This window comes from Etheostoma spectabile, chromosome 14 (assembly GCF_008692095.1).
Source record: "Etheostoma spectabile isolate EspeVRDwgs_2016 chromosome 14, UIUC_Espe_1.0, whole genome shotgun sequence".
NCBI classification, from domain to species: domain Eukaryota; kingdom Metazoa; phylum Chordata; class Actinopteri; order Perciformes; family Percidae; genus Etheostoma; species Etheostoma spectabile.
In genome coordinates this window covers 17,239,485-17,252,779 of record NC_045746.1, presented here as the reverse complement: position 1 = coordinate 17,252,779, position 13,295 = coordinate 17,239,485, and the positions used below count along the sequence as shown (strand labels likewise).

Here is a 13,295-nt window from a genome sequence, read left to right as displayed (position 1 = left end):
ATCCGCCCCCTTTGACGACATGGCTTGGTGGGAGCTGAATTTAAATACCGGAAATGCTCGGGCGGGCGCCGGGCGGGGCTGAGAGGTTAGGCACATAGGTTATGCAAAAGTCAGGGCGAGGATAAAACTTTAGCCTGTACCTCGAGGGAAATTGGTGTGCAGCAGTTGTAATACAACGTGGAAAATGTGCACAATGTACGGGCAGGCAAACACGTTAAGTGTCATAAATATAAATTATTAAGGGTAAGGTACAATTCAAATATAAACATGACCAAAAGTAAACAGTAAGATTGTAAGGGTGAATCGGTGCTTTGTTGAAAGGAATAAAGGTAGAAGAAAAGAAAGAAAGAAAGAGAATTTAACGTAAAGCATTTGCCCCACATTATGATACAAAATCTAATAAAATAACATGTTGTTTAGTTCACAGGAATAGTACATTTTTCTCTCTGGTTGTATAACATATAATCCCTGTGCATTATCCCGTATAAAATTATGTTGATGGATATGGTTATGTGGGGTTCCAAATGAATTCTTATTGGTAAAGACAGTTTGGAGTTTTTAATGTTCAGTGTGTCGAGGATCTGCACAGGGCCACTGGAGATTTATTATGTGGTGAAAGATTTTACATACAGAACATTTCGTTTATTATAGATAGATCTACCCAGGATTAGTTAAATAGCAGACAACCGCAAACAGATTTGTTGCAAAATTGTCCCTGCAACAATTTTCCTCATGAGTAATTTCATTTTTTTAATACTTTGAGCCTTTTTGCTTAGAATTCTTACAGTATGTACTGTAACAAAGATTTTAACTGGAATTTTACACTGTTGTGTTGCTACTAAAGTAAAGCACTTGATTCAAGGGTAAAAACAAATACTAATCTTTTACTTGAGTAAGAGCATGAATGTGAGCATAAAAATAGTCCTTTTCCAAGTAAAAGTCCTGGTTTCAAAATTTTATTTTGTATTAGCGTGAAAAATATACTGAAGATAATAAAGGTAAAAAGAATTGCTTTGGTCCAATTTAGAATAGTGTAATACTGTATTATGTTGATCCATAAATGTGTAAGCATTACTTTAATGCTGGTTAAGGTAGGGAAGTTGTACTGCTAGTTAACCAAATCTATAATATTGCATAATAATACATTTGTAAGTAGCATAAAATGGAATTACTGCTTAATTAAGCAATTTCTTAATTAATCTAGAAGCCTAATTCAGTAATTATTTAATTAATTGAATATTTTTTCCAACAATTGTAATGAACTACTAACTCTAGTTGAGTGCAGACAGTTAGAAGCTACTGTCTTCAAGTTCAAGTACCTGTGTACAAGGCCAAAGTACAGTATTTGAGTTTTGAGTGAATGTACTTTACAACCCTAATTTGAATACTTTTACCCACTTTCAGCTCTGTTGGCGAGGTAACGTGTGCATTACATCCCACCCTTTTATATTGTATTGTTATATTAATATTAAGATTAGTTTTACTGTATTCTGTTACCATACTATATAATGCAACGGCTTAGTTCCCACCACCCTCCCCACCTTTGACTGGAATCATAAAGTTTGATCGGTTTGATCTATAGTCTCTAGGGTTTGGTCTACCAGTGCGATGCCGCAAGTTACGCATGCGTACAGAGGGGTCCGAGGCTTCTAACTGGCGCATGCGCACTTACAAATCCTCAGAACCAGCAGCAGCAGCAGCGGTAGCTCGGGTCAGTTCAGTCAGCAGTCATCCACGCATCTATCTATCCCTTTTCTTAAATTAGCCACTTTAAGCTTCGCGATACCGCCCCCAATTTCAGCGTCGGTACGGAGCCGCCAGGCCGGGACAGAGACGGAGAGAGAGGCCTCGGCCATGGAAGCGCTCGGACCCGGTAAGAAATTTAAGAAAATTGAAAGCGAGCAGCGGAGAGAGGGATCCGGGTGTTGGGCGCGTGTGCGCATATGCGTCGCATCACTGGGGGCCGCGGCTGCAGCGAGGCCTTGACGCTCTGACGGGAAAACAAACCGAGGTCCAGCCCGTTTGTGTGTGTGTGTGTTTGTTTGTGTGAGTGTGTGTGTATTCATATATATGTGTGACTTTATTTACAAGGATTGGGAGCCACGTTTTGTGTTTGTACGAGGTGGGTTCGGTTATCCAGTAAGTTCTGTGCTGTTTTATTTATCTGAAGAACGCACTGCTCGTCGTGTCGGGGCTGGCATTGTGTGAGTGGGGATTTAACCAGGACCTTCCTTCCTTGCTTCCTTCCTTCCGCGTCGTGTGTTTACGTTGTTTGTTCACGACGTGTTTCTCTTTGGTCACATAATATGACCGGATTCATACAAGGAGACCACACAATACCGTCGAAATATGTCAAAATGTCCCACCTGTATCAAATCTTTTCCTGCTAAACCATCTACATTTGTACCATCGCCATCAGGAACAGCACGTCTCTTCGCGCTGCCCTCCGACCAAGATGACAGCCGAGGGTGAAAAACAAAAAAAACGCCAATAAAACGCATATTACATGCGTTAAATGAGTATACTCGTGTGTTTTGTACCGTAATTTACTGGTTTTATGCGAGGCTGTCATTGGTAAACGCGCCATGCGTCTGAGAGCACAGCAGGGATGGATGGCGCTTCTATCGATCAGATCTGCAGGCCAGCTCCATAGAATTCTCCTATATGATAACAAAGGCACTTATTTTGCTGCGATGCATTGATCTAAAGGTAATGCATGCGGAGAAGAATCGGCCATGTAAACACACAGCGATACAAAGCAAAATATGTGCTTAGCTCCATTTATTTCTAAATAGACAAACTGTTCCTCATTTTGTATGTGCAATGCGCCCTTACATACATGAGGAATTGAGTGCAGTTTACAGAGCAAACGCATCATAAATGTTTCGTCACGGTGAAGACATTTTTTATTTTTGTTGCATCGCTGCATGTCCACACACATTGACCACATGCTCCTAAAGAAAGCCAGTGACAATAAGACAACTAAGAGGCATACAGCATGCATAGTTTGGAGAGGACAATATTGTACAACTATCCACAGGTGTGTGTGAGCCACACAATCAGTGAAAGCCATTAAGGTCTTATCTATGACAACAGCAGCTGCAACATTCAACTGGTACACTCAGGATTTCCACTTGCCAATCAAGGAGATCTAGTATTTAATACATGTTTACCTTTTATTAAAGTAGAGTGTGAATGAAGGTTTGATATTGCAGCCATTATTTACATTAATAATAATTAACTTAAATACAGCAGGACGTTTGTAGTGTCAGACCTTTTTAAATTCGTATTGGCCTACGCTAAATACATCTTTACAAGAGTGTGCAAAACAAGTTAGGCTTTTAAGAACGTCTAACCTTCTGAACAATTGTAATAATATACACTTTGACAAAATTACAATAAGATCACAGATGCAATTCTGCAATCAGCAAAGTGATACAATAATGATGCTGTATTGCTTTTTAAAGTTGATTGACCAACCAATTTTACCCAACCCTTCATAGAATGTGCCGCTGAAGAATTTTTTGTTCGCATTGCAGATTTTAATTTGAAAAGTCTGCCTCCTCTGTCCAGTTGTAGGAGATTTCTTCAGAACCATGCGCTTTCTGGCCTTTGCTTAAGTGTGGCTGGAATTCTTTTGGCAGAGGGCCCCAAAGGTTGTGTGCAATAATGTGATACAGTGTCTTCATAAAGCAGCTTGTTTAATCTGTTATTATTGTTTAGGTGTAACTGTTAGTCGTGTTCAGATACTACTCAAGCAGCCGACACAAATTGTCACAGGAAAGATGTAAAAAGAGGCAGACAGGCATTCATTCACGGTCAGTGGCGTGAATTAAGGCAGTTGAAAATGCTTTAACTTTAGTGAGGAAATTCTTGATTGTCACAAAATATGACTCCACATGAGGACCATTCAGAGACAGGTGCAGAAAGACAGAAGTGTGGAGTAAAGTATGTGACTACAATTTCCAGTAAAATGTGGGAATGTTTGATGATCTCAACATTCGCTATTACGCATTGATGTTATTTCAGCAGCTGTACTGCCAGTCAAGAAATTTATCAATTGGCTGTTTGTGGCAGATGAACATGGACTGCAAAGGTGAAATATAGGTAAATAATAATATAATATTGCTTTTCTGATCTGTACTTATCAGTTAAAGTTAAAATCTGTTGTCCCTGAAGTAACAGCGAATAGTTAAACTTCTCTGCAGTGAAGGGTGGATAGTCCTCCCTGTGAATGGTCTTTCTCAGTAACTGCCTCTTCTCCAGTCCAGTGTGGTACCTTAATCTAGGTGATTTGCAGTTGTTAGTGTAAGCGTGCCCCCTGCTCAGTGCTGTTAGTCTCTGACTCACCACCAAGCCAAGCCATCATGCTCACGCTTAGCTTAAACCCAGCTGCGTTTCGGCTTGATCACACTGTGGTGACCAGGGAAGGACACCCATAGCATCATTAGGCTGTACAGTGCAATAGTAGTAAACCTCATCAAATGTGAGTACACCACCACACACAATCTCATGGTTTTAAAACATTAGATCAGTGTAGAGAGAACAAATAGAATGGTTGGACAGGGAAGCAATAATCTTTGTATCGTGTTGTGTTGCTCCTTGAAGATATCGGTGGTCAGTTTTTGGATCCAAGATAAAAGACACACTCAAACTACATAAGGAGCAGAACGACTTGTTTGGCTGCAGTCATCTGTCATTTTCTGTGCCAGGGAAAGCTTGTTTCACTTCCTGTGTGACTCAACATAGCTGCAGCTCTGTCTCACTTGAAGCATACAATTATGCAGGAAGCTTGCTTAATGAAGTTGGCATTAAGGACTTAATGCCAACTTTGACAAGTCTGTAGAGTCTCTTTATGTGAACTCTAGCTCTATTTAAAATGTTTAAATAAGTTTAAGTAAACATTATTAATAATAATAATTAATAAGAGGAATAATAGTAAATGTGCTATATTAAACAAAATCCGCATAATGTACATTTTTATCTAAATATGCTTGTGAAAAAGAGAAAAAATTATTAAGAAAATTAATTAGCAGAGGTTGTCTTCTAGATGGACATGACGTTCTGCCATGTGTAGCTACAATTGAATTTCTGATTAAGTGGCACTCTTTGAAAATGTTCTGTTCCTCATTATTTTCATATGGAAAGTCATTGGTAAATTTATGTCTGCTTGCTTGTGCACTTCTCCCCTCCCAATGACAGTTTGGCTAGATGCAGCCATAAACTGTTTATTTTGGTTGTGGTTCTGAGGAAGGATGAGTTTGGGCATTTCACGTTGAAAGTGAGACACCCTCATATCTAAACGTAGTAGTGTGGCAGCTGAGGAGGCTATATATAGGTACATCTCTGGTTTTGGTGAAAGTAAAAGAGGAAGACCTCGAACTCACTGCGCTGCTTACATAGAGTAAAACCTCTCCTGTAGTACTTTTTACGTGCACCCAGTGAGCAGAGAAAAATTTAAAACCCATGTACAATATCATACAATTCAACACACAGGGTATCTGCAGGTCTGACAGTCTGCCTCAGAAGGCATTAGATGATGATAATGATGATAAAAAGTCTTAAATGTAGTATACGAGTCATTTCTCTTGCCTTGTGTGGACAGTAATGTTAGTTGCTTTTTGTTACTGATTTGCGGGCTGCTTAATAAATAGTTCCTGGCTATAATGTCCATACTGGCTCTGGCTCCAGAAAACTTTAATAATCAATTAGTCTTTTAAGCCGAAAAGTCGCACAACGTTCTGATTTCTGCTTCTCCAATGTAAGGACTTGCTGTGTCTGTCTGACTTTTATATAGTCGTAAACGGAATGTTTGTATTGGGCATTTGGCCTATTGGTCAAAAAATGTTCAATATTTTCTGACATTTTATAGACTTAACTATTAATCATGTCAGATTAATTGATAATGAAAAGAATTAAATTACATTTTATGTGTTACTATAAAGGTCTTAAAGTCTCTGCAGAAACCCTGACTACAGTAGTATGCATTAGCTTTGTAAAATGTCTTTGTATAAACGATGTCATAGTTTGCGGTTGTAAGAATGTTGTGTGAACTGCATTTTATTCTATTTTTTTAATCCACCCCCACATGTACATACAACCAAAGATGGGATGTTATATAAACAAAATTTTCCTGCTTGTAAAGCTTTACGTAGACACCAATACAACACACCAAAATGGAGGCAAAGGAATGCACTTGAATTACTATCGAGTTGCAATGCACTTGAAAGGCTTTTGTGCCAGGTGATACATAATGTAGAATTATACAGTCAGAGCTCTTGGTATGCCTATTGTTGCCATCAGTAACCTGGCCAGTTGGACAAAGTAGAGTGACTCATCAGATCGTTTTAATTCGTTGTGACAAAGAAAAACAGCTAAGCAACAAGAGCTTCTTATTCAAGACTATATCATAAGCAAAATGATGATGTAGAAAAGCTGAATGATAATAGTCAAGCTAATGGTTTGTTTTGTATGATGCTGGTGAAGGAGGATGAGGAGGAGGAGTGGGTAGCAGGGAGCAGGGGAGTTGATTTTGGGCCCAGGCTAGATGAGGGCATGTTTTCAGGAAGCGATGGGGAGGGTCCCAATTGTCCATGCTCTTGCGCTTCACTTGCTAACTGGAGCGTGTGGGTGCATGGAGTTCAGGAGGACCCCCGCAGTCCCTTAGCTGTCGGTTAACAAAAGCTTTAAGCAACCTTCTCCAACCTTTTACAATACCACCAACACAATGTTAGTTTAATATTGTGTGTGTGTGTGTGTGTATATATGTGTGCATTTTGAGTATGTTTTCTATCTTTTTCTTTCGTTCCAAGTTAATTTAGAGCAAAGATCCTCTTTGAGCATTTTGCAGACATTCTTGCACAGATGCATGGCAGGCCAAAACAAGAGAAACAAGTATGATTTTTGACAGCAGGCATCAGTGTCTCCTTCCGTCCATGTTAATGTAAATAAGCAGTGTTGATGTGTAAGATAGATTGTAATTCATAATCAGTTTCACTTGAAGCTAGATGAAGCTTGAGGTCTTGAGTAAATAAATGTGCTGTTTTTAATTGATGACCGAAGCGTTCAAGACCTTTTCCTCCATTGCCTGCAGCTTTTTATGCTACCAGACTCACTGGCACCACACCTGTGTTAAGCACCTGTGTATGAGCATACACTGTATGTAATGTGTATGTGAGTGAGATGCATGTGTGTGTGGAGTGTACTGTGTGTAACGGTAATCCCAGACTCTGCGTGGCACCCCTCCATATGGCCCTGCTGCTGTCTGTCTGAGGGGAGCTAGGTCTTTGTCTCGGCAAGAGGGGTGGGCGCCCTGTGTGTCTGGGTGGAGCTGGGGGCGGGCTGAAGGATAATTGGAGGTCATTGTTTTGCCAGCCCCTTGTTGACCCATGTAGGTCAGGGGCCAGAGTTATGTATCAATCAAACCGTGTATGTGCACGGCTGGGTCTATGAGGCCATTTCAGTGCATTCAAGCAGGTGTCATTGATGAGTTTGCAACAAGCTTGGCATTACACCGCACACATTCATCTTTAAAATCTGACATTTAATGCAAAGATAAACTCTCATTGTCGCCACCTTTGTTCACATTCAAAATAAATGCCAAACATGCTTTATTTTAAGCTTAGCTCTTTTTAGTCCATGCATTTTCTTCAAAAGTCTAGTAGATCAAGCCTTTAAACCTTAAAATGGACATAATTCACAATCACTCTGATCTCTGCTCTATCCAGGCCCGCCCGCCCCTCCCTCTCTGTTTCAGCCTCCGCGGCGTCCCGGCCTCGGCACAGTGGGGAAACCCATCCGGCTCCTTGCCAACCATTTCCAGGTGCAGATTCCCAAGATTGATGTCTATCACTATGATATCGACATCAAGCCTGAGAAACGGCCTCGGAGGGTCAACAGGTAAATCTTACTAACAAGTTTGAGGATAAATTGCACATTTTAGTAGAGTTTTTTAATTTATTTTTTATTTTTTATTTTCTTAGATATTGCTAATTGTGAGACGCCAATTGCATGTCTAGCTATTATAGCGACATTGACAGAGGAGTGAAACTTGTCTCTCGGGGTCGAGAAGTTTAGACACTAGTAAATGGGGAAAGAAGGAAAAAGAAGCATTTTGTTTTATTGCAATAAAAATCTGCATGGCCATTTTATGTTGATGTTGTCACAAGAAATGTTAAATTACTGTAATGCCTGGGGTTTTTGACTCACCATCCTGTTGTCCCTGTCTTCTAGGGAGGTGGTTGACACCATGGTGCGGCACTTCAAGATGCAGATCTTTGGAGACCGACAGCCTGGCTACGACGGGAAGAGAAACATGTACACCGCACATCCACTGCCAATTGGGAGAGATAGGGTTGGTATTTCAAACACCTGACGCTCTTGTCATAAGCATGTACACAAATTAATCTGTGTCTTTTTATAAACGTGTAAATTGTTTTTGACATGTAGAAAAATCAATTACTCTAAAGTTACACCTAATAACCTCAACCCAGCAATTTGTTCATATTTTAGGCGCGAGGTGGCAGGCATATAAATGGCTTAGTGGATTAGGTTGAGTGTTTTGTGGGTTTGTAAGTGGAAGGCTGCCAGCTGGATCTGGAAAGATTGTACCAGGAATGTGAGACCAGTACTGATGTACCAGGACCTCTAATGGAAGATAGAACACCAGGCTCTTGGAATGCTCATGCTCTTATGGTTTTTTTACCTGTTTATTGAAGCCTATCTAGGCTTTTAAAATAGTTTTGATCCTCCATTGGAGTTATTTTCAAATACTTTCATTGCTTTATAGAGAAAATCTGACACTTAGTTTTGATGGTTGACAAAACAATTCTGTAATTTTGTTCCTAAAATGTAAAATAATGTTGTCTGCGTTTGGTCTGGTAGCCCTCGGAATAACCGGAATTTAATCATGAATACTGAGATCAATACTATCTGTTTAACAGTTCAGTGTTAAGCTGTTTTAGGGTAACTTTTTTTATTCAGCATAGTAAAAAAGGAAAAAACAACCTCCTTCTTACCCTTTCTCTCTCCATCATTAGGTGGATCTGGAGGTGACCCTGCCTGGTGAGGGGAAAGATCAGACGTTCAAGGTGTCTTTGCAGTGGGTGTCTGTGGTCAGTCTTCAGATGCTGCTGGAAGCCCTGTCGGGTCACCTTAACGAGGTCCCCGAAGATTCGGTTCAGGCTCTGGATGTCATTACACGGCATCTGCCTTCTATGAGGTACTAACACTCATCACCTCTGCCTTTTCACAAATGCACCCCCCACATCTTTTTCACATCTGTTGACACAGTTATTGCTTTTCATCTTTTTATTTGCCTGTATTACTTTAATTTCCTGCTGTTGTGTGTCTTCCTGATTAAATGATATTGCAAGCAAATTATAAATAACATTTTTATGGAATTGATAAACAGTCGCTTTTTTGCACATCACTGTAACAACTGAACCACTGGGCACTGTTTTTCTGTTAACTTTGATTTGTAAATCACATCCCCCTAAAACTGACACTTCGGCATCATGAGGAGAAATCAATTCACTGCACACAGATCATTAAGTGTTCATTTTCAGAAACACTTAAATACCATTTTTAGGTTAATTTGCAAACCTATCAAATATGAAATGGTCCTCCAGTGCTTTCACTGTCTAATCTGATTCAGAAACCAAAATGTACTTTTGAATTATAGCTATGTTTCATGTATATGTCCATACTTTTTCTTTACTTTTAGCTGTCAAACCCAAATAGTTTCCATAATAAACTAATTCTATTTTGTCTGATTAGTAAAAATGTATCTTGTTGACATTTCATTTATCAAAGTGGTTTGAGTCCATGTTCATTAGTTTGGTCCATTATTTGACTTCTGTGTTTGTTCACACAGGTATACTCCTGTGGGGCGTTCGTTTTTCTCCCCTCCGGAGGGCTACTATCATCCTCTGGGTGGAGGAAGGGAGGTGTGGTTTGGTTTCCATCAATCTGTCCGTCCTGCCATGTGGAACATGATGCTCAACATCGATGGTAAGACCTCAGTTGAGCTGATCGACTTCAGCTGTGATTTTAAAGTTTACTTAGTACAATGATTTAGAAGCCTTCTGTATCAGATTGATATTTTATGTGGGTGTTAGCTGACCAATATAAATGTTCTCATGTCTTAATGCTCTATCCAGCAAGATTGGATGTATTTGTGTGCACAGAATCACTGATAATCAGCAATGAATTGTGATTTATTTGCACCATCAGCTACTGTGTCCTCCTATGCCTAGACCTTATCTGTAGACTTTACAAATGTGCCACTAAATACGTTTAGTGTCAGTACGGCAATTGGGTAGAAAGTTTATCTCAAGTAATGGTATAAGCAGAAAGGAGAGATAATGAATATATATACCTGATTTTAATTCACATAATTTCAATTTAGCACTTACATTGCAATGAAAGAAAACATGATTGGCATTGTTGTAACTTTCCGGAGTTGTCACCCTCCTACTATAATATTTTAAACCATGCGGTGTTATGGCATCTGATAAGCCTTTAAACTTATATCTATTACTCAAATTGAACTTCAGGGATTACATTCCATTGTCTGTACCTTTTTACCTGCATTTTTAAAACACTGTGCTGTTATCAATCTGAACACCCACTAAATCAGTTGAAATTGTAAAACTCAGTATTTCACAAGGCATTTGGCCCTAAAGTCAGTTCCTAAATCTTTTAAGAGTGATAAGGTAGTCAAAATGTCTGCTTGACACCATGACCGAATAACGGTCTTACTCTATAAAACTAAGTGACTCATTGTCGTATAAATACTTTTTATAACAGGTCCTGATGAGTTTACTGAACTGAGATGGCGTGCTTACGAGATAGTATGTTTGTTTGTATCTGCTCGGTTACATTGAGAAGACAGTCATTCTAAAGAAAGGTGTTGCTGATGCGCTCAGGACATTCATTATGGCCGCAAGAAGGTGCTTCAAGCTCCTTTTGTTGTTGCTTTTTCTCCACTCCACAGTTTGACCAGACTGCCTGTTATCATTGATTAGTTTAGCATGCTTGTAGTTATCAATGTATATAACTGATTTGCAATTTTTTAAATATCTGTTCTACTCCTCAGTGTCAGCCACAGCTTTCTACCGCGCTCAGCCTGTGATTGAGTTCATGTGCGAGGTGCTGGATATACAGAACATCAACGAACAGACCAAACCACTGACTGACTCGCAGCGCGTCAAATTCACCAAGGAAATAAGAGGTACGCACTCAAAAAAAAAAAAAAAGGGGGGGGGGGGCGCAATGTTAACAGACGTGCACATCTAATGTACACAACTTCTGTGACTCACTGTGTAACAAATTCCCCACAGAAATTACAGATAGGTGTGGGCTTGCAAGGCACATGCATGTTTGTTTTATGCGGTGTGTCAGAACTGAAAACACCCGCTCCTGGCACATAATAATGCTGTATACCCGCCACACATACACACAGCTTAGCCTACACCAATACTGAACACTTGTTCTTAACCTCATGGTAACAAAGGATTGTGTTTCTCAAATCAGAAAATATGTTTATGCGATTCACACAAGTACTCATAATGGATCTTCTGAATAAAGCTTTTATTCATAACTCGCATATCTTTTTTTCAAATCTAGTCTATTTGTCTTCACTGCTGCTGTTGTAAAAACACAAAGAACCAGCAAATAACCTTGCAGGAGATAATGGGATTCTTTAGACTGTGGAATTTCAATTGCATATTTTCTACGACAGATACTTGTAAGCTCTTCTAAATTCTCCTTTTTGGCTTTAGCTTTGAGCCAAGTTGGGACAAATGTGTAAAGGGAAACTGCAGAGAGATGAAACATTATGTACACCATTGGCTGCCTTGTCAGCGTTTGTCTTCTGCATCGCTAGAAAACGACATTAGAGGAATAGAAGAGTATGATTGCAACCTGCTAAATTTAGAGATAATGAAATATTTAAAATTGCAGTTGGTGGGGTGACCTCTAGCTCACCCAGTAAGAGCGTGCGCCCCATGTGCGCTGAGTTATTTGCAGCGGCCTGGGTTTGAGTCCAACCTGTGGCCACTTGGCGCATGTCATCCCCCATCTCTCTCCCACCTTTCCTGTCTATCCACTGCCACTATCTAATGAAGGGGAAAAATGCCCAAAAAATAATCAATTCAATTCAATTAACCCCCCAAAAAAGAAGAGAATTTGCATTGTAATGCCTCTTTATGGTTTCTTCTGTAACCATTCTTTCTTGTATGTTTTTAAACAGGCCTGAAGGTTGAGGTCACACACTGTGGTCAAATGAAGAGGAAGTACCGTGTGTGCAATGTGACACGACGACCCGCCAGCCACCAAACGTACGTGCCTTTTCTATACTCATCAGTTTGTTCACCATCATATGTCTGCAAAGGCAACATTGTATGTATAGTGCAATACACCAAGGGTTTGTAAATATACAATTAATTTAACTTTGGTGATATTTTCCTTTTGTGTTTTTGGTGTACATACTCGTGGACTTTGCTCACATTTTCCATTTATTCACAGGTTCCCCTTACAACTTGAGAACGGCCAAGCCATGGAGTGCACAGTAGCTCAGTACTTCAAGCAGAAGTACAATCTGCAGCTCAAATATCCACACTTACCCTGCCTGCAAGTAGGGCAGGAACAGAAGCACACCTACCTTCCCCTGGAGGTGAGAAAGAGGCTGTTTCTGATTCTTAAATATTATTTAGTTAAAGTGCCCATATTATGAAAAAAACACTTTTTGCGGGATTTGGGGTGTTATTTTGTGTCTCTGGTGCTTTCTCACACATACAAACTTGGAAAAAAAAAAACACGCTGTTTTGAGTGAGATACGGGTTTCTTAATGTCCTCTGCCTTCAGTCCCCGGGTGAGCTGTTCAAAATCTTCACGGCTTTCTACATAACTAGCTGAGACGAGGTGGCTAACCATAGCACGCTAGCGCTAGCATGCTAGCTCGTTCTCAATGACAAAACACTGCTACAACAAACACTAGTTCACCATAATCTACAAAATAACTACTCACATGTCTCTGTTCTGCAGGTATTCCACAAATGCGCCCTCGTTTAGAAGAAGTCTCCCAGATAATCCTGCCTTGTACTGACCAAAGTAGGAAAAACAGTAGCTAGCTAATGTTATCATTACATAGCTACTGCGCATGTGCGACTCCCAACAAAGATGGTATAGAAGTGAGATGTCTCTCTCTGTACCTAAAACAGAGACCCAAACACACAGGGTGAAAACAGGATCTGCAGTGTGCAGTACAACAAAAATATGGTGTTTTTTAAAAA

General features: G+C 39.9%; 1 protein-coding gene across 4 annotated transcripts in view; it reads left to right on the top strand.

Moving 5' to 3' along the window:
- Positions 1-1,682: 1,682 nt before the first annotated feature.
- Positions 1,683-13,295, top strand: part of ago4 (argonaute RISC component 4) — a 25,806-nt gene continuing 14,193 nt past the window's right edge. For 3 of the 4 annotated variants that reach the window (XM_032534744.1, XM_032534741.1, XM_032534743.1), the window contains exons 1-8: positions 1,855-1,873; positions 7,728-7,899; positions 8,233-8,353; positions 9,039-9,220; positions 9,875-10,011; positions 11,099-11,233; positions 12,254-12,341; positions 12,529-12,676. In XM_032534744.1, the coding sequence (XP_032390635.1) occupies positions 1,855-1,873; positions 7,728-7,899; positions 8,233-8,353; positions 9,039-9,220; positions 9,875-10,011; positions 11,099-11,233; positions 12,254-12,341; positions 12,529-12,676 (1,002 nt within the window). Of the gene's footprint in view, positions 1,874-7,727; positions 7,900-8,232; positions 8,354-9,038; positions 9,221-9,874; positions 10,012-11,098; positions 11,234-12,253; positions 12,342-12,528; positions 12,677-13,295 lie in introns of all 4 variants that reach the window. The other variant, XM_032534740.1, reaches the window with a different exon arrangement.